General features: G+C 38.3%; 1 protein-coding gene across 6 annotated transcripts in view; it reads left to right on the top strand.

Annotated features, from left to right (window-relative positions):
* camsap1a (calmodulin regulated spectrin-associated protein 1a) overlaps nt 1-18,965 on the top strand; it is a 29,505-nt gene that overhangs the window by 1,976 nt on the left and 8,564 nt on the right. The window contains exons 2-12 of one of the 6 annotated variants that reach the window (XM_073871559.1): nt 1,053-1,210; nt 5,326-5,588; nt 9,890-10,051; nt 10,189-10,269; nt 12,903-12,962; nt 13,663-13,804; nt 15,643-15,782; nt 15,855-15,952; nt 16,051-16,182; nt 16,427-16,518; nt 16,606-16,690. In XM_073871559.1, coding sequence (XP_073727660.1) covers nt 1,054-1,210; nt 5,326-5,588; nt 9,890-10,051; nt 10,189-10,269; nt 12,903-12,962; nt 13,663-13,804; nt 15,643-15,782; nt 15,855-15,952; nt 16,051-16,182; nt 16,427-16,518; nt 16,606-16,690 — 1,412 coding nt within the window. In that variant the 5' untranslated portion in view covers nt 1,053. Of the gene's footprint in view, nt 1-1,052; nt 1,211-5,325; nt 5,589-9,889; nt 10,052-10,188; nt 10,270-12,705; nt 12,739-12,902; nt 12,963-13,662; nt 13,805-15,642; nt 15,783-15,854; nt 15,957-16,050; nt 16,216-16,426; nt 16,519-16,605; nt 16,691-18,965 lie in introns of all 6 variants that reach the window. The other 5 variants (XM_073871556.1, XM_073871557.1, XM_073871558.1 and 2 more) reach the window with 5 other exon arrangements.

Raw genomic sequence — 18,965 nt, 5'->3', positions numbered from 1 at the left:
GTCAGTTCTTGTTTCAACGTTGAAACAATGTTATTACAACTGTTAATGCCAAACGGTTACAAAAGGTTAATATAAAGCCTAAAAATCAACGTTGAAATTTGGTTGAAATAATGTCAGTTCTTGTTTCAACGTTGAAACAACGTTGATACAACAGTTTATGCTAAATGGTTGCAAAAGGTTAATAAAATGCTTAAAAATCAACGTTGAAATTTGGTTGAAATAATGTCAGTTCTTGATTCAACGTTGAAACAATGTTATTACAACAGTTAATGCCAAACGGTTGGAAAAGGTTAATTAAAAGCATAAAAATCAACGTTGAAATTTGGTTGAAATGTCAGTTCTTGTTTAAACGTTGAAACAATGTTATTACAACAGTTAATGCGAAACGGTTGGAAAAGGTTAATTAAAAGCATAAACATCAACGTTGAAATTTGGTTGAAATAATGTCGGTTCTTGTTTCAACGTTGAAACAATGTTGATGCAACAGTTAATGCCAAACGGCTGGAAAAGGTTAATTAAAAGCATAAAAATCAATGTTGAAATTTGGTTGAAATAATGTCAGTTCTTGTTTCAACGTTGAAACAATGTTGATACAACAGTAAATGCTAAATGGTTGCAAAAGGTTAATAAAATGCTTAAAAATCAATGTTGAAATTTGGTTGAAATAATGTCAGTTCTTGTTTTAATGTTGAAACAACGTTGATACAATAGTTAATGCTAAACGGTTGCAAAAGGTTAATAAAAAGCCTAAAAAATTAACGTTGAAATTTGGTTGAAATAATGTCAGTTCTTGTTTCAACATTGAATCAATTAGCAAAATAAAAAGGTAATTTGACATTGATTCAACAGTGAATCAACTTTGAAATGCCGGCTTAATTTATCTAAGGCCTAGTCCTGGCTTTAGCTAAGCCTTGTCTGTGAAATTGTGCCTAAATGAAATTGCTCAAATATCTGTTTTTTTCTCTCATGTTGACATAAACCGCTTTTGTCAAAAGCCAAAAGACGTTGCTCATGCTCTGTATTGCAAAGTCATGTGATAACTGTGTGTTTAGGATGGACGTAGGTGCTCTTGCAGGTGGGGATGGAGGACCCAGACGAGTGGATTCGGTGGAGGGAGGCCTTGAAATTGTGCCACTGGAGATGTATGATTCAGCCCGGGCTAAGATCGAGGCAAACCTGCGCTGGCTCTTTGCCAAAGCTTATGGTGAAGGTAAGAGCACATACTCGTCTACTTCTCTAACCTGAATGCTCTGGGATGATTGCAGTGAGATGTGATGACTGGCCAGGTTGTTCTGAGCTTGTGTTTGGATTTGTAAGGTAATGAGAAAGTGTGTGTACAGATGTGGCAAAAACCATTGAGTTTATAAGAGATCCTCACTAATACAGCATCAGTATCAGATGTCTGTTTGAGAAGTACGGAGAAGATGATGGTGGTTTGTGTTCTTTTAGCAGCTTACTCGAGGGACAAAAATACCAGCATTAGTGTGACATCACTAATCCTACAGACAGATATAGCTGTGTGTGATCATGAGAGAGAGAATGATGAATGTTGTATTTTAATATTGCTCGTGTGTGTGTATAACACTGAAAAACATATTGTTTCTTTAGTTTTGTTGTCAATTTTATAGAAGTGTTGTACACTTGTGCTTGAGATGAGCTGTGTCATTACTGTATTGATTATTCCCGTATTGATTATTGCCTATAGATCTGTAAGTACTCTGTGATTCCGTCCGTGTTTTCCGCATCTCGGAAATCATAGGGCTTTACATTTGGTGTATGTTGTGTTTTGCTGATTTGTCCAGGTTTATACATTTGATCGCATGTCCTTACAAGGGAAACCCTCATTGTGTGTGTGTGTGTGTGTGTGTGTGTGTGTGTGTGTGACCCATTTCTGACTGTCAGCTTTTATTTATTAATGAGAAGTGGTGCACATCCATTCGGTGATGAATTCAGTGCTCCAGTGACTCTCTGCAACACCAACAGTAGATGACATTGGTGTTGTTTAGTGTGTATCTCACAAAGAAAAGAAAGCAGAGAGACATTTCTGTGGTTAACTGAAGTGATACCATGGTAATCCCAGTGGTCAGTACTGAGAAATATCTAGTGCAGTGTATGTTGAATCTCTAAAAAACACACACAAGGATATTAGACAGTCTGCCACTTTTAATCCACCCCAGGCTTTAATCTGATTGGTTGACCTTTGACCTCTTAACTAAGCAAAACCTTAGAAGACCCTGGTGGATAGGAAAATGAACATGCACAGGAGAAATTAATCCATATTGCAAACAAACATTGTTCATGTAGCTCTATTGGTAGCGCTTTAGCAGGTTAGCAGCGCAAAAGATGTGGGTTCGAATTCAAGGGAACACGCGCAGCAGGACCGCACAATATATTGAACCAGTGCAATAATCGCAGATGTGCATATCGCAATAGGCATAGGATTGTAAATAGATTATTTTAAAGGTGCAGTGTCAGGGCTCCAGACTAACTTTTTTCACTAGGAGCACAGTAGCCCCCAACTGAAAATTTTAGGGGCACAACCAGAAAATTTAGGGGCACACACTGTAAATCAACATGCTAACCAAATATTCACATTTCTACTAAGTAATACACTATATTACTAATAAATACTTTGATGATAGATGCAGAAAGTGCAATGTGCTGTTTTAAATTCAGGGTCACATCACAAAAAAAAGGTCAGATTTACTGGTCGCACATGTGTGACGATGTAAAATTCAGTGGCACACTCTCAAATTTTGGTGGCAGTCTGGAGTCCTGATTGTAATAATCTGTTAAATTGTTATCTTATATCTATATAAGGTATGTGCAAGAGGTGGTTTTACATGTCCATTTACAACCCTAGATTTGCCTTTATAATGAAATGATCTATTATTACCTTACTTATTTAAAAGGGTCATGAATAATAATGTTGAGCTCTGCTCTGATTGGCTGTTTCTCAGAGAAGCTCCTTCAGTAGCTCTGTGTGTGCAAACAGATCTTATGTTTGAGTCTGCATCAGATGAAGAGACAGATTTTGAGGAATAATCAATTGTTTGGAGATGTTAATGGACGTACCTGCAACGTAACTGTAATGTCAGTAGTAGAACTTCAGCCTAAACGTTAGCATATAGCATTAACTAGCATATAGCGCAAACTCAGCTCTCACAGCTTTGTTTTTAGCATTGTAACAACATTGTAATTAATTTATTGTGTAATTTACTGTTGGGGGACGTTAGTGTTGTCAAAAATATTGCAATTTCGACACATATCGATCCTGGAAATTTAAAACCATTACAATACTCGTGTTTCTCAGAATCGATATTTCGAGACGAGCTGCGAGTTATTTTTTTGTAACACCAGCTGCAAATTCTCGTTTTCTTTCAAATGACGCGCGCACACACAGTGCATGTCGTGAATGCAGTGCCCCGCCTACTCTCCTCGTCTCGTTCGCTCTGGTTTAACTGTAAAAGAAAGCCAGAGTTTTTTCTGGATGCGAGTCAAATGAACATGGAAAGCCGAAGTTAGCCAAATATGCGTTGCTACAGAGCCGTGTGTTAAACCCGCTAGCAAAGAACTTTGAAGGACTTACACACAGATTAGAGATTGATAATCATCACTAAGTATTAATTCTAGACATCCCAAATTGTTGTTGTTACGCGTGTTGTCCCGTTTTTATTTTTTACCTGTAATGATCCAAGTTAATACCGAAATCTTTCCAGGTATAGTACCAAAGTTTGAAATTCTAGTAATGTGACAACACTGGGGGGGATAAATTAACAATAGCTGCTTATAAACTTAAATCTTTCTTGTTTCAAACAAATGCATAAAACCAACAGTCACCACTTATCTGCATTAGTATAACTGTTAACTAATTTGCAAAAGTGGATAAATGGATGAAAATATCATTGGTACAACGACAACAACATGACAACAATGTCATGCGTCAGTCTGTTCTTACTTCAGCGAGCAAGAGTTTAGCCTTTGACGTGTGGCTAAAAACAGCTAATCTCAAAATGACCTGTCTGACATTTGTGTGACATTCCCATCATCCTCTTTCATCTTCACACTGACACCTGTCTGTGTCATTTCTTCCATTTAAATAAATGATACTAGTTACAGATGAGAAAAATAGTTACAGAGAAAAAATTGTATAAATACTTTGGTACAGGAGAACAGCAGGTGCAGGTGTCCGTACATGTTAACGTAATATTACCATTTATTCATCGAACACAATAGCATACAGAACATACCTAAATTAACACAACAAGCCAAATCAAGTTCAAAAAGGTCCCGAAGTCATTCCACATCACTGAATCCATTGAATTACATAAATACAGGAGCAGCATAGAGACGACTCTCACGGCTGTAGACGGTAATTGTTTCTCTTGGTTCATATGAAATATTTTTGACATATAAGTCGCACCTGATTAGAAGTGCCAGGACTCGCCAAACTATGAAAAAGGTACGACTTTCAGGGTTCACACGGCTCCTTGAAATCCTTGACAGTTTGTGAATCTGGGGGAAAAAATTCAAGGCCCTGGGAAGTTTGTGAAAATATACATACATAGATACAGGTCATTGAAAGTGCTTGAATCTATTTTATGCAAGAAGTTTTCTGGAAAAAATCCATATTATTCCCTGTGTAGTGTAGGATAATATAATTCTAGACTTTTTAAGAAACGTGCTAAACTGTTGGCTTTAAATGCTTATATCTTCTGTATGCGAATGTTGATTCATACCAAAATGCTTTTTTGCATAGTTGTGTTTGACACATGAAAACGTCTCTGGTTACGTATGTAACTGTTGTTCCTTGCGAAGGGAACGAGACGCTGCGTCTTCCTTGCCATACTTCCTGCGTACCTGTAACGCCGTCTTTGGCAATATTTCAGATAGCGATATACTTCTGGCTCCCGCGTCACCCTGTCTTTGTTGTTAAGCCTCATTATTGGTTGATTTTGATATACACATTCAGACGCACTTACTCCTGAAGGCGTCCCCAAAGTGTCACCGCAGTGACACAGCGCGAGTTCCCTCGAAAGGGAACTGTAACAATGTATCTTAAAAGGTAACACGATGTAAACTTGCTCTAACTTGAAATGTGTCCCCACATTTAGTCCTTGAATTTGAGGGTGTTGGACCTGGAAAGTCCTTGAAAGGTCCTTGAATTTGAAGTTTACTAAAGTGTGGGACCCTGTTGTTGGCATATAAAGACAGAAGTGTCTCACTTTCCTCATCTCTCTCTCTCTCTTTCTCTCTCTCTCTCTCTCTCTCTCTCTCTCTCTCTCTCTCTCTCTCTCTCTCTCTCTCTCTCTCTCTCTCTCGCAGAGCACATCCCCACAGACCTGAGGGATCCCTTCTACACAGATCAGTACTGCGTGGAACACATAAAACCTCCGGTCCTGAGTCTCCTTCAGTCCTCTGAGCTGTACTGCAGGGTCTGTGCTCTGCTTCTTAAGGGAGACCAGGTGTCATCACTGACCTCCCATCAGTCGGTCATCCAGACGCTCGCACGCCGGGGAATTTATGTCAGAGAACCTGACGACACGCCCGTATCCACCGATGACCTCTCCTCCATCCCGATTAAAATGGTTAGAGAGTAAATATAGTCTGTGGAGTTTTTGTGTGTGTTTTAGAAATGTGTATACGTGACCCTGGACCACAAATAAGGCTTATGCATCATCTGAAAGTTGGATAAATAAGCTTTACATTGATGTATGGTTTGTTAGGAAAGGGACCATAATTGTCTGAGATACAACTATGTGGAAATTGTAAATCTGAGGTTGCAAAAAAAATCAAAATATTGAGTCCTTAGCAGCACGTATTATTTATAATAAATACATTTTGATATATTTATGGTAGCAAATTTACAAAATATCTTCATGGAACATTATCTTTACTTAATATCCTGATGATTTTTGACATCAATAAAAAAATCAATAATTTGATGCATACAATGTGTTGTTGGCTATTGCTTCAAATATACCCGTGAGACTCGAGATCCGGTTTTGTGGTCTAGGGTCACATATGAGGACAGAATTAATCACAGCATGACCATCTGTTCAGAATCTGCTCTGGTGTGTTGTGTTTTCTGGTCAGATTTGTGTGTGCGCAGGTTTGGTTATACTGAAATTAACCAGGAATCAAGGCACAAAGGCCACTTAAAGTAACACGATTGTCCTATTTAAAATGTCACCATTATGGATATTTTGGATTTTTACTTGTCATTTAAAAGGGTAGTTCAGCCAAAAACCTTTAAAAACTTTGTTTATCTTCTAAACACAGATTAAAGGTGCAGTGTGTAAATTTTAGCGGCATCTAGTGGTGAGGTTGTGAATTGCAACCAACGGCGTAGTCCTCTGCTCATCCCTTCCTTTTGAAACACATGGAGAAGCTACGGTAGCTGCCACCAGACAAACATGTCATCGTCGGAGACAACTTAGTAAAAAAAATTGTCCTTTAAGGGCTTCTGTAGAAAAATGGCGGCACAAAATGGCAACTTCCATGTAAGGGGACCCTCTTTGTATGTAGAAAAAAGGTCTCGTTCTAAGGTAATAAACACATAATGGTTCATTATGAAAGGTCTTTATATACCCCTGATAATACAGTTTTGTATATTTTGCATTTCTGTCAAGAGATCCTTCTAAAAATTACACACTGCACCTTTAAGATATTTTTTATGAAATCCAAGACCTTTCCGATCCCTCAAAACATTTATCAAAACACGAATAACACATAAATAATTAGATTACAATCATCAATACAGATGACTACCCGATGCATGATTACATACACCATAATTACCCAACCAAATCTGTGAGAAAATGCAAAAGCATTTAAATATATTTTTCCTTCCTGTAAATCAAGATAGCCCAATGGGCAGGACGGAAATGCATTTTGGTAGTCCGACTGTAAGGCACAATTATGCTGCGTTCACACCAGCCGCGGTAGAGACGTCAAGCGCGACTGATTTCAATGTTAAGCCAATGTGAAGACGTGTTGACGCGTGTCTGGAGGTCTCACGGCGCGAAGGAGGCGTTTAGAGCGGCAGGTGCGATTCAGCCTCATTTGCGCGCCTAGTTCGTACAAATGCCGCGAATTGAGCATTGCCGCTGCAAACGCGCAAATTGAAAATTTTTAACTTTGGTGGAAAAACGTGACACATTAACCATTCAGGAGCTTGCTCTAGTAGAGACTTGATTACAGGATGCGAGCGGAGTCGCAGAAGCCCCTCCCATTATGCGAATTTCCGCGTGAATGTCTCTATGACTAGAATTTCTCGCGCGAATGAAGCGAGTAAACTCGAACGGCTGGTGTGAACCCACGGTTAGCCTCGGAACGTCGGACTAGCGATTTTGCGAGCCCTGCAGAGTAAAGACATCATTAAAATAGTTAATGTCCCTGCAGTGGTTCAATCTTAATTTCATAAAGCAACGAGAAAAAAAGCAACAGAAAGATTTTATTCCACATTACGTTGCACATTACAAATGCTTGTGGCACTGACAACGACCCATTCGCGTGAATTGACATGCGCCGCCACATTGGTCCAGGCATGAGTGCCCCATAAACACATACCGTACACAAGTGAATGGGGGACGCGTGGTTTCTCTTTAAAAAAGCACAGTAACTTATCGCAGTAGCGGACCAAAGCTCTCACACCCCCTCTAGGCATTAATTATGTCTATGCACGCATGATGTCTCAACATAGAGAGAATAATTGTTTGGGTGTGTTATTTACAAGCATAGATGTATGTTATAACTACATCATAAATGACCCATGGTAATTTAAACCTTAATCGCTTGCTTTTGCTATTATGTATGTGAAATATGAATTATCCAGGGGTGTGTGAGCACCAAATTACACATTTTTCAGTATACGTTCATTCATAATGTGGCGAAGCAGATGCATTCACAGCTTGCAAGTGTTTGCTTAAACCAAAGACTTCTGTTTCTCTGATCATAAAGCAGATGGAGATGGGCTTTAGGTTTATAGTCAATTCTCAGACACGCACACTGTTATTGCATGACTCTGCATTCTGTAAGAATTGTGGGTGTGTTTACGACCAGAGAGAGAGAGAGAGAGAGAGAAAGAGAGAGAGAGAGAGAGTATTACATTACATTACATTACATTACATAATGCATTTAGCAGATGCTTTTATCACTCCTGAACTAGAGGTCTTTTCTGCCGGGTCCAAAGAAATGTACCCGACCTGAAATGACCCGAATCACTTTTTACCTGACGTGCATAAATAATTATTTTAAAAGAAAGACCTGACCCGAGACAAACCCGAGAAAATTAGACCCGAGTCCGACCCAGTGGCATTTTTTTTATCTGAATATAAACGGCACCGACGTGTGTGCAGTCTGCAGCCCCGCACGCACCAGTCAGGCAGAAAGAAACCCAAGAGCCTCGCAACCTATTTGGCCCGCTGCTTCATTTAATTTCATTCACTATCTGACGACCAAGGTAACTGCTAAAATGTGCATTCAAAATTGATTGACAGGTCTGGCTCAATGAAAATTAACTTACCGCCAGCCCCACGATGTCACAAGCAAGGTTGGACAGGGACTTGATGCACACACGCGAGTTAGTTTGGGTCTTCTAGGGTCCATTCGGCAAAACACATTCATTTTAAATGACTTGAGATCCGATGCTGCTAATATTTTCTCCCGACCCATATCTGTGGCACACAAGAAACTTTTAGACTCAAACCTACTCAGGTTTTTGGATCTTAAGTGAACCCATGAAGACCTCTTCCCTGAACATTAAATTAGGATAGTAGAGATTAAAGGAATAGTCAATTTTCTTAAAAGAAAAATCCAGATAATTTACTCACCACCATGTCATCCAAAATGTTCATGTCTTTCTTTGTTCAGTCGAGAAGAAATTATGTTTTTTGAGGAAAACATTGCAGGATGTTTCTCATTTTAATGGACTTTAATAGACACCAACAATTAATACTTAACACTTAACAGTTTTTTTCAGCGGAGTTTCAAAGGTCTATAAACGATCCCAAATGAGGCATAAGGGTCTTATCTAGCGAAACGATTGTCATTTTTGACAAGAAAAATAACAAATATACACTTTTAAACCACAATTTCTTGTCTAGATCCGGTCCAGCGCGACCTCACGTAAATGCGTAGTGACGTAGGGAGGTCACGTGTTACATATATAAAACGCACATTTGCGGACCATTTTAAACAATAAACTGACACAAAGACATTAATTAGTATCATTCCACATACAACAACGTCGTAATGGTCCTCTTTCAACACACTTGTAAACACTGGGGCGGAGTTTCACGTTCGTCCTCTGTGACCTCTTGACGTGATGACATATTGCGCTGACGCTTTCAGGACCGGATCTAGACGAGAAATTGTGGTTTTAAAGTGTATATATTTTTTTTTTATTGTCAAAAATGACAATCGTTTTGCTAGATAAGACCCTTATGCCTCGTTTGGGATTGTTTATAGTCCTTTGAAACTCCGCTGAAAAAACCCCTAAGTGTTAAGTATTAATTGTTGGTGTCCATTAAAGTCCATTAAAATGAGAAAAATCCTGCAATGTTTTCATGAAAAAACATAATTTCTTCTCTACTGAACAAAGAAAGACATCAACATTTTGGATGACATGGTGGTGAGTAAATTATCTGGATTTTTCTTTTAAGAAAATTGACTATTCCTTTTAAGCAAGCTACTTTGGTGTGTATCTCATCCTTCAGTCTTGGTGTTATGAACATAAACCTATAAAACATCTTAGCATCATGACTGGGGGTTTATCAGTATGCATGTAAATATCTATTTCTCGTTAGTTATATTTTTGGTTCCACCAGTTGCCCACTCGACTTCTTTTTGATAATAATTGCATTTTGTCATTGATGTGTTTGTGTAGAGTTCTCATATTCCACTGATCGATGCGTTGATGATGGCTTACACAGTGGAGATGATGGCCATGGAGAGAGTTGTGTCGAGCGTCAAGCGCTTTTCAACCTTCTGTGCATCAAAAGATCTTCCATTCGACATGGAGGACGCCATGCTGTTCTGGATCAACAAGGTCAGCGTATTTGTCTTGTTTTTGTTACTGTGGTAATATTGTATGACACTACAAGTAGTTGAGTATGTTGAAGTACATAATGTTTTATATTAAAAGCATGATTTGACATTTAATGGGTATCTTGTTATGTGCTGCAGGTCATTTTGAAGACCAGAGAGCTTTCTGAGAAAGAACTCAAAATGAAACAGCCGCTCATTGATTCGCCGTGCCATCAGAAGGTCTGACCAATCAGATTCTCAAAACAAATATCAGTAGTTTTAGGCTATGTTTACACAACAACAATGTAGTAAAAAAATGAAAATTGTTTTTATTTGTTGAAAAATTGAACCGATACATGACAACAAGTTTAAGCGGTTCTGCGAAAATAGCTGGACCAAATTTCCAATATAAATCCCTTAATTCGCAAAAATGTTTTTACACTTGCTTGAGGTGGTTTTTGACTTATGTGATGATAAAGAGTTAATGCGAATAATAGGGGATGGAAACGCATTTGCCGAATAAATTCTGACGTAGCGAAAATTAAACCCAGGTGACTGATCGTCTAGCTGTATCAGCTGATGTTGTCTGTCGTCGTAGTGCCCTTGCTGCTAGTGCCTGCATCAAAAATGCTGCATTCCTTCTTATGTGCACAGCATTCAGTTTGGCAATAACAAATTGCACTGCTAGTAATTTATAACTTGCCCAATCATGACTAAATGCAGTCCTTTCTTGATTTTCTAAGCGTGCCTTGTTTTATTTACTGTTGGTTACCAATACCACCTTCATTTGCTCAAACAACTTAATGGAAACGCACCTAATTTGCATTTTATTTATTGCGTATTTTGAAAAGATTTGCTTTTTGTTTTGATGGAAACCTAGCTAATCCGTCCGAAAATGCCTACTTCCATACTATGCAGTAGGTGAAAGTACCCAGATGACCTATTACTTCCAAAAAGACACTTTACTATCCCGAGACCCCCGGGAATGGAGTTATCTAACGAAGAAGGAGAGGAGTTGTTATAATCAAAAATGTCCGCGACTATATTCGATTGCAAATACATATATTAAACATTTGACCCTTGTGGTTAAATTGTGCTTGTTTAATGCATTCCAGTTAACGACTAACTTGTTATGACGACGTATGTCACTCAGCATAATATTATGACTATTATTATGCATGCCAGGCCAGCAGATGGCGTTGTTACCTTGTAAAGAAACATTACGCATCTGTGCACATAACACGTTCTTCTACAGAGAAGTAATAGAGCAGAAATAATCAAGATGGCAAAGCATCAAGCATTTTCTTTTTTTGATGCACTATGAGGTATTTTTTTTATGTGATCCTGGGGAATAAAGAGCCAACATTTTGTAAACTTTGTTGGAGAAGCGTTAATAAACTTATGCTACGTACACACCAAATAGAGTTAGATTACTCGCCGGATTTAACTTCGTGTCATGCAAATTTTCCGCTCAAATTTTTTCAACGTGGGCGAAGACGCGTTTGAGGGGAATAGCGCATGTTTTCGCAGCAAACGCGCCACCCATATCGCGTCATTCGCATCGCCCCACACGAAGACGGGTCTAATCGCGTCTTTGCATTGATTTCGTATGTAATCTACTCGTGCAAATTGTTTGAACTCGCATCTGGTGTTAACCCACAGTTAGTATCTTGAGCAGCATAAAACATAGTCATGTAGGTCAGTGGTTTGGGTTATACTCACGCAGGCCTATAGACAGAATGAACATGCGCATGCTGTCAACGTTATCGCAGATTTGCTTTTACGTAGTTTACACGTAGACTTCACGTCTTCAAAAGTTTATGTTTTCAGGACTCAAAAAAGCAGTTGTCGTGTCAATCAACAGCCAAAATGCAAAAAAAACCTGTTTCTGTATTTTGTTTAAAAGCATTGTTGTGTAAACAGCCCGTAATAGTAGATGAATACCGACAATTAGCACACAGGCCTGTATTCTCCTTGTTTACTGTCCGAATTATTGTTGTAGTCTGATCAGATTTCAACAGATCTGATTTATTAATCTCTATCTTTTCTGCCTTGTTTTCTGACTGGAATACTTGCATGCTTACTTTCCAACCCTACTGAAAAATCCAGCATAAGCTGAAAGCTGGTTTTAGCTGGTTTAAGGTGGTAGTAGCTGGTCTAAGCTGGTCCTCGCAGCCTGGCAAAGCTGGTCAAGCTGGTGGGTTCCAGCACGACCAGCTTAAAAAGTGACCAAAACACAGTTATACCAGCTTGCTACACCAGCAATACAAGCTAAAACCAAGCTGGGAAACCAGCTTATGCTGGTCTTAGCTGGATTTTTCGGTAGGGAATAGTATTTGAAACAGTATTCAATGACTGCCACCTTCAATTGAGCCAATTTTATGCAAAAGTATCTTCATTTTTGTCCCTCTACTCAAATAAAAAGTCAAGAATGAAGTTGTGCACTGGAAATGAAAAGTCAAGTGCATTGCATTGTGGGATAAAATGTTACATGCCATGTCCTCTCCTACTATACACACAGTATATATACAGTACACTATATACTGCAGATATAGTACGCTAGTATTCCTGCCTGAACATAGCATCTGTTTCTCTGCTTAACATTTAATCAGCATTATGACCTGTTCTGTGCTCTTCCTGTTTGTGTCTTTGGCCCCGCCCCTTCGTGTTGGATAGTCTCCCTCAAAATGGTACTGGAAGCTTTTGCCTGTAAGTGCCACAGCGCCCCCTGTGTGTCTGCCGGGTCTGTTTCCGGACAAATGACTGCTTTACTGTGTGATACCATCAAAACAGTTTTACATCTGACATCTCATGCATCATCTTTCTGTCCACATCCCTCCGCTCTGTTTCCCTCCCTCCCTTTGTGGTCTCAGCCCGATCTCATGAATGCTTTGGCCCATTGCATGCTGGAGCCAGTGGAGTTCTCTCGTGTGGTACAGTACTCACACACACGCTAAAGGTCTTCACGGGTCCACTTAGATCCGAAAACCTGATGTCCGACCCAAAACCAGAGTGGGTATTTAAAATAATTGTGTTTTTGTCCTGAGAAGACCCAAACAATGTTGCGGATGTGCGTCAAGTCCTTTTAAACCCCTTTCTGTTTGCCAAGACTGCTTGCGACATCAATTATTAAGCCAGACCTGTCAATCAATTTTTAATGCACAATTTAGCAGTTACCTTGGTGTCGTCGATAGATAATAAATGAAAAGGAGTGGGTAAAATTGGTTGCGAACCCACTGGGTTTTTTTTTGTCTGACTGGGTTGGACTCGGGTCAGGTCTTTTTTTTAAGAAGAATGATTTATGCACGTCGGGTACGGTTTAGAAATGATTCGGGTCGGGTAGATTTTTTTTGGACTCGAGAAGACCTCACACACATGCACACACTCTCAACCATGCATTCATCTGTATATCCAAACACCCAATCACACATCATCACCACGATCAAGATTGATTCATTTTGACAGTAAAATCCAACTTTAATCAGTGCAATCAAAGCAATATGTTTGATACTTTTTGAAAAATAAAAATTGCATGAAATTTTTTTTTTAACATATGTTGTTGTGAGAGTGTCATGTAGTCTAGGAAGGACTGTGTGCATTAGATTGATCGTAAATCTCTCTGTTATGTCTCAGGTACGGTATCGTAGAGATCACCTGTCTGGACGTCCTTTTCCTCACCTGGCTCCGATGCAGGATTTGATGAAGGATGTATGTGATGGGGCGGCACTGCTGACAGTCGTCCACTTCTACTGCCCTGAATATATGAGACTAGACGGTGCATACACACTTCTTTAGCCCCGAGTCGTAAATAAGAGTATATGTATTAAAGGACACCTATTATGCAAAATCTACTTTTACTGTTTGGACATAAATGTGTTGTTTGAACTCAACAAACCTACTATTAAAAAAATCCACCCTCCCTTTTTTAATCCCCATTAAACCAAAGCAGTCTCATTAAACATGCTGCTTGGATTTTCTTGTTAATGTGATGTCACACTAATAAATCCCCACCCACGGCCACTGACTGACAGTCCTGTATAACCATAGTTTCCCTATATCTCAATAGTGAGATACTGTTGTCTCAGACTGTAATAATCAGATCTATTTTAAAGGTGCAGTGTGTAATTTTTAGAAGGACAGAAATGCAAAATAATATACAAAACTATATTATTAGGGGTGTATAAAGACCTTTTTATAATGAACTGTTATGTTTTAATTACCTTAGAATGAGACGTTTTTATCTACATACACCGAGGGTCCCCTTACGTGGAAGTCGCCATTTTGTACCGCCATGTTTCTACAGAAGCCCTTAAAGGAATAGTCCATTTTCTTAAAAGAAAAATCCAGATAATTTACTCACCACCATGTCATCCAAAATGTTGATGTCTTTCTTTGTTCAGTCCAGAAGAAATTATGTTTTTTGAGGAAAACATTGCAGGATTTTTCTCATTTTAATGGACTTTAATAGAGCCCAACATTTAATACTTAACTCAACACGTAACAGTTTTTTTCAACTGAGTTTCAAAGGACTATAAACGATCCCAAACGAGGCATAAGGGTCTTATCTAGCGAAACAATAAATATGCTCTTTTAAACCACAATTTTTTGTCTAGGTCCGGTCCAGCGCAACCTAAAGTAAATGTGTAGTGACGTAGGGAGGTCACGTGTTACATATATAAAACGCACATTTGCGGACCATTTTAAACAATAAACTGACACAAAGACATTAATTAGTATCATTCCACATACAACAACGTCGGAACGGTCCTCTTTCAACACACTTGTAAACACTGGGGCGGAGTTTCGCGTTCCTCTTCTGTGACCTCTTGACATCATGACGTATTGCGTGAGGTCATGCTGATGTTTCAGGACCGGATCTAGACGAGAAATTGTGGTTTAATAGTTTATATTTATTATTTTTATTGTCAAAAATGACAATTGTTTCGCTAGATAAGACCCTTATGCCTCATTTGGGATCGTTTATAGTCATTTGAAACTGTTGCGTGTTGAGTTGAGTGTTGATTGTTGGTGTCCATTAAAGTCCATTAAATTGAGAAAAATCCTGCAATGTTTTCTTCAAAAAACACAATTTCTTCTGCACTGAACAAAGAAAGACATCAACATTTTGGATGACGTGGTGGTGGGTGGATTGTCTGGATTTTTCTTTTAAGAAAATGGACTATTCCTTTAACAGACAAACTTTTTTTACTAAGTTGTCTCCGTCAATTACATGTTTTTCCAGTGGCGGGTACCATAGCTACTTTATGCATTTCAAAACCAATGCAACAATTTGCAACCTCACCACTGGATGCCGTTAACATTTACACACTGCACCTTTAACTGAAAGAGCTCATTTTTACTTTTGGCTGTAGCTCATTTGCATTTAAAGGTACAGGCACAAAAACAATGCATTTTTGACCAAAATGGTGGCATTTTGGACATACTACAATAAATGATCTGTGAAGTTTATTGAGCTGAATCTTCACAGACACATTTTGGGCACACCTGAGACTTACATCTTGTAGAAAGGGGCATAATATGTGCCCTTTATTATTAAAAGCTATTAAATGCAGTTCTTGCCATTAAATACAGTTTTTTTCCTGTGTTTTTTAGACGTATGCCTGAAAGAGGTTCCCTCGCTGTCAGACAGTGTTTATAACATCCATCTGCTGAAGGAGTTCTCCAATGAATATCTGAATAGATGTTTCTATCTGCACACTGAAGATCTGATCTACAGCCCACCTGTACTGAAGGTCTGATCACACACCTGTCTTGTCAGCTTATCACAAAGCTTAACACAGCTTAACTCTGTCTTTTTATTTCAGCAAAATGTGATGGTTTTTATCGCTGAGCTGTTTTGGTGGTTTGAGGTCGTGAAGCCCGACTTTGTCAAACCAAGAGACCTTCAAGAGATTAAAGATGTGAGAACCAAGTTCATCTTAAAAAATGCAATGTGATCTTCACTATGTTGATTTAGTTATTTTTGGTTTATTTAAAACTTTCTCTCTTTCATCTCACAGTAAGAGCGTCTCTTCAGCCAAAGAGTTCCCATGCACATGTGCCCATATCCAGTGCCACCAAACGCAGCTTCATGACAACATCACCTTCAGCTGATTCGCTGGCGACAGTCGTCACGCCCGATGGTTATACGAGGTACTATTTGCATCCTGAGGAGTCGTTATCTGTGTAAGTCTCTTTTGTGTTATGTCTCATATGTATCTCTCAATGTAATTGTATATATGTTGTAGTCACTATCATGTTGTCCATCTTTCTCAAACATTCAGCTTTGCCATAAGCCTTTGAAAAACTCGTCTCCGTCCACCACTTGTTGATACTTATGTGTAGCAGTTTGTTGCAAAATGAATGTGTTTTATAAAGCTGCGGTCTTTTTAATCAGAATGAAAGGAAGCCCCGCCCACAGCCCCTCCCACCCACTCCTCCCACTGCGACAGAGGCCACAGACTGCCAGTCAGGGTGAAGAGAATTCAGGTAGACACTTTTCTTTCGAAGTACTGAATCGGTGTTATGCATAAATAAATATTTAATGATCTTGCATTATCTTTCACTTGCGTTCAGATCTGAGGAACAGGTCAAACTCTTTGTCACGTATGGATGGACTCATGCTTGGATCACAGCTGGCCTGGGTAGAAAGGAAGCATAGGTGAGGTTTAACGTGGTAAATAGGTGACATTTATATAAATGCAGTACACATCCTGGATATTTACCTAAAAAGAGCAACTTTATTTAGAAATATATTTTTTTGCATTGTGAAATTATTTGTATAACAAAAAAAATTCTTCCTAAATTCTCAATGTTATCAGATATTTTACATAAAAAAAATGTTTTATTTCAATTATTCTTGAAGAAGATAAAAGCTGCCATGATATACATTTTTAATGTTATTGAATTTTTTTTAATAGTGGCATATAGGCTTAGTTTCGTGTCTTATCGTCGCCTGCCGTCAAACATGGGTACTGCAATACTTAGAGAGAGTGCGTCTTTATGGTTTTTAAATATATTTTAAATGAATAAAAACTATTTTAGCCTTACGTTACTCATTCTACCTTTTCAAATATTAACTCTTTTCCCGCCAGCGTTTTAAAAAAAAGTTGCCAGTCAGCGTCAGTTTAATGCCATCCAGAAAATGTCCTTCTTTAAATATATAAACATACAATATATCAAAGAAAAAAAAAAGGTTTCATCCTATATTAATTTTTTTCTCTTTTTAATCACCTCTCAATGGGTAGGATTCTTCAAAAATACAATATTTTGAGCAAAAAGCTGAATTAATTGCATTTTTTTGAAGGACTTTTGTTAGAGATCAGATTCAGAGCGATGATCAAAACATACACAGAGTTTGAACTGTTTGCCCTAAGGGGTTGCTTCCAGGTTTTATAAGTTGTGTAAGAGCCCCGCCTGGTGGATAATAGTGGAAATATGGATTGCCGGAAAAACTCGTCATTGGCAGGGAAGCCTTTTCTGTTAATTGATGAATTAATGGCAAGGAAAGAGTTAAGATTAGACAAATAAAATGTGTATTTGCATATCAGACAGTTAATTATGATGCAATACAATATCGTTTTTCTTCGCTGGCAATGCAATTTTATTTTTTATAATTGTTTTTGCAGATACATCAAACACTTCTTTAGTGCAATTACAGTTTGATTCGATTAATTTATTGATATTTTGATATTACGTGCTTAGTTAAAGGAATATTCCATTTTCTTGGGAGAAAGATCCAGATGTTTTGCTCACCACCATGTCATCCGGGGTGTTGATGTCTTTCTTTGTTCAGTCGAGAAGAAATTATGTTTTTTGAGGAAAACATTGCAGGATTTTTCTAATTTTAATGGACCTTAATAGACACCAACAATTAATACTTAACTCAACACTTAACAGTTTTTTTCAACGGAGCCTCAAAGGACCACAAACAATCCCAAACGAGGCACAAGGGTCCCATCCAGCGAAACGACCGTCATTCTTGACAATAAAAACAACAAATATCCACTTCTAAAGCACAACTTCTCGTCTAGATCCGGTCGTCATGCTCTAGCGTGACCCGACGCAATACGTCATGACGTCAAGAGGTCACAGAAGACGAACGCGAAACTCCGCCCCAGTGTTTACAAGTGTGTTGAAAGAGGACCATTCCTACGTTGTTGTATGTCAACTGATACTAATTAATGTCTTTGTGTCAGTTTATTGTTTAAAATGGTCCGCAAATGTGCGTTTTCTATATGTAACGCGTGACCTCCCTACGTCACTACGCATTTACGTTAGGTCGTGCTGGACCGGACCTAGACGAAAAGTTGTGGTTTAAAAGAGCATATTTGTTATTTTTATCGTCAAAAATGACAATCGTTTCGCTAGATAAGACCCTTATGCCTCGTTTGGGATCGTTTATAGTCCTTTGAAACTCTGTTGAAAAAAACTGTTAAGTGTTAAGTATTAATTGTTGGTGTCTATTAAAGTCCATTAAAATGAGAAAAATCCTGCATTGTTTTCCTTAAAAAACATAATTTCTTCTCGACTGAACAAAGAAAGACATCAACATTTTGGATGACATGGTGGTGAGTAGATTATCTGGATTTTTCTTTTAAGAAAATGGAATATTCATTTAAGCAGTTACATTTTTACGTACAAATGCAACCAAATATATGGCTTCAATAATAAATGGCACAATCTCTGTCCCAATTGGAACATTTACAACAACAAACTAACAAAAAAGTTCACTTTTTTAAATTAATAAAAAAAAATCAAGCTTATGACGGCAACAGTCTTTCAGTATTTTAAGAAAAGGTAGTTTAAGAAAAAAATGCATTAATATAAAAAATAAAGCTATTAAACTTAAGCATTTGATTTGTCACACAAAATCAGATCTAAAAGTCAAACAAGTGCTGCAGTGGTCTCTTTTGGGAGATTTTTCTTTAAAAAAA

This window comes from Misgurnus anguillicaudatus, chromosome 9, assembly GCF_027580225.2.
Source record: "Misgurnus anguillicaudatus chromosome 9, ASM2758022v2, whole genome shotgun sequence".
Classification (NCBI taxonomy): Eukaryota; Metazoa; Chordata; class Actinopteri; order Cypriniformes; family Cobitidae; genus Misgurnus; species Misgurnus anguillicaudatus.
Note: the sequence above shows the minus strand (reverse complement) of the source record. Positions and strands in the feature narration are given on the sequence as shown.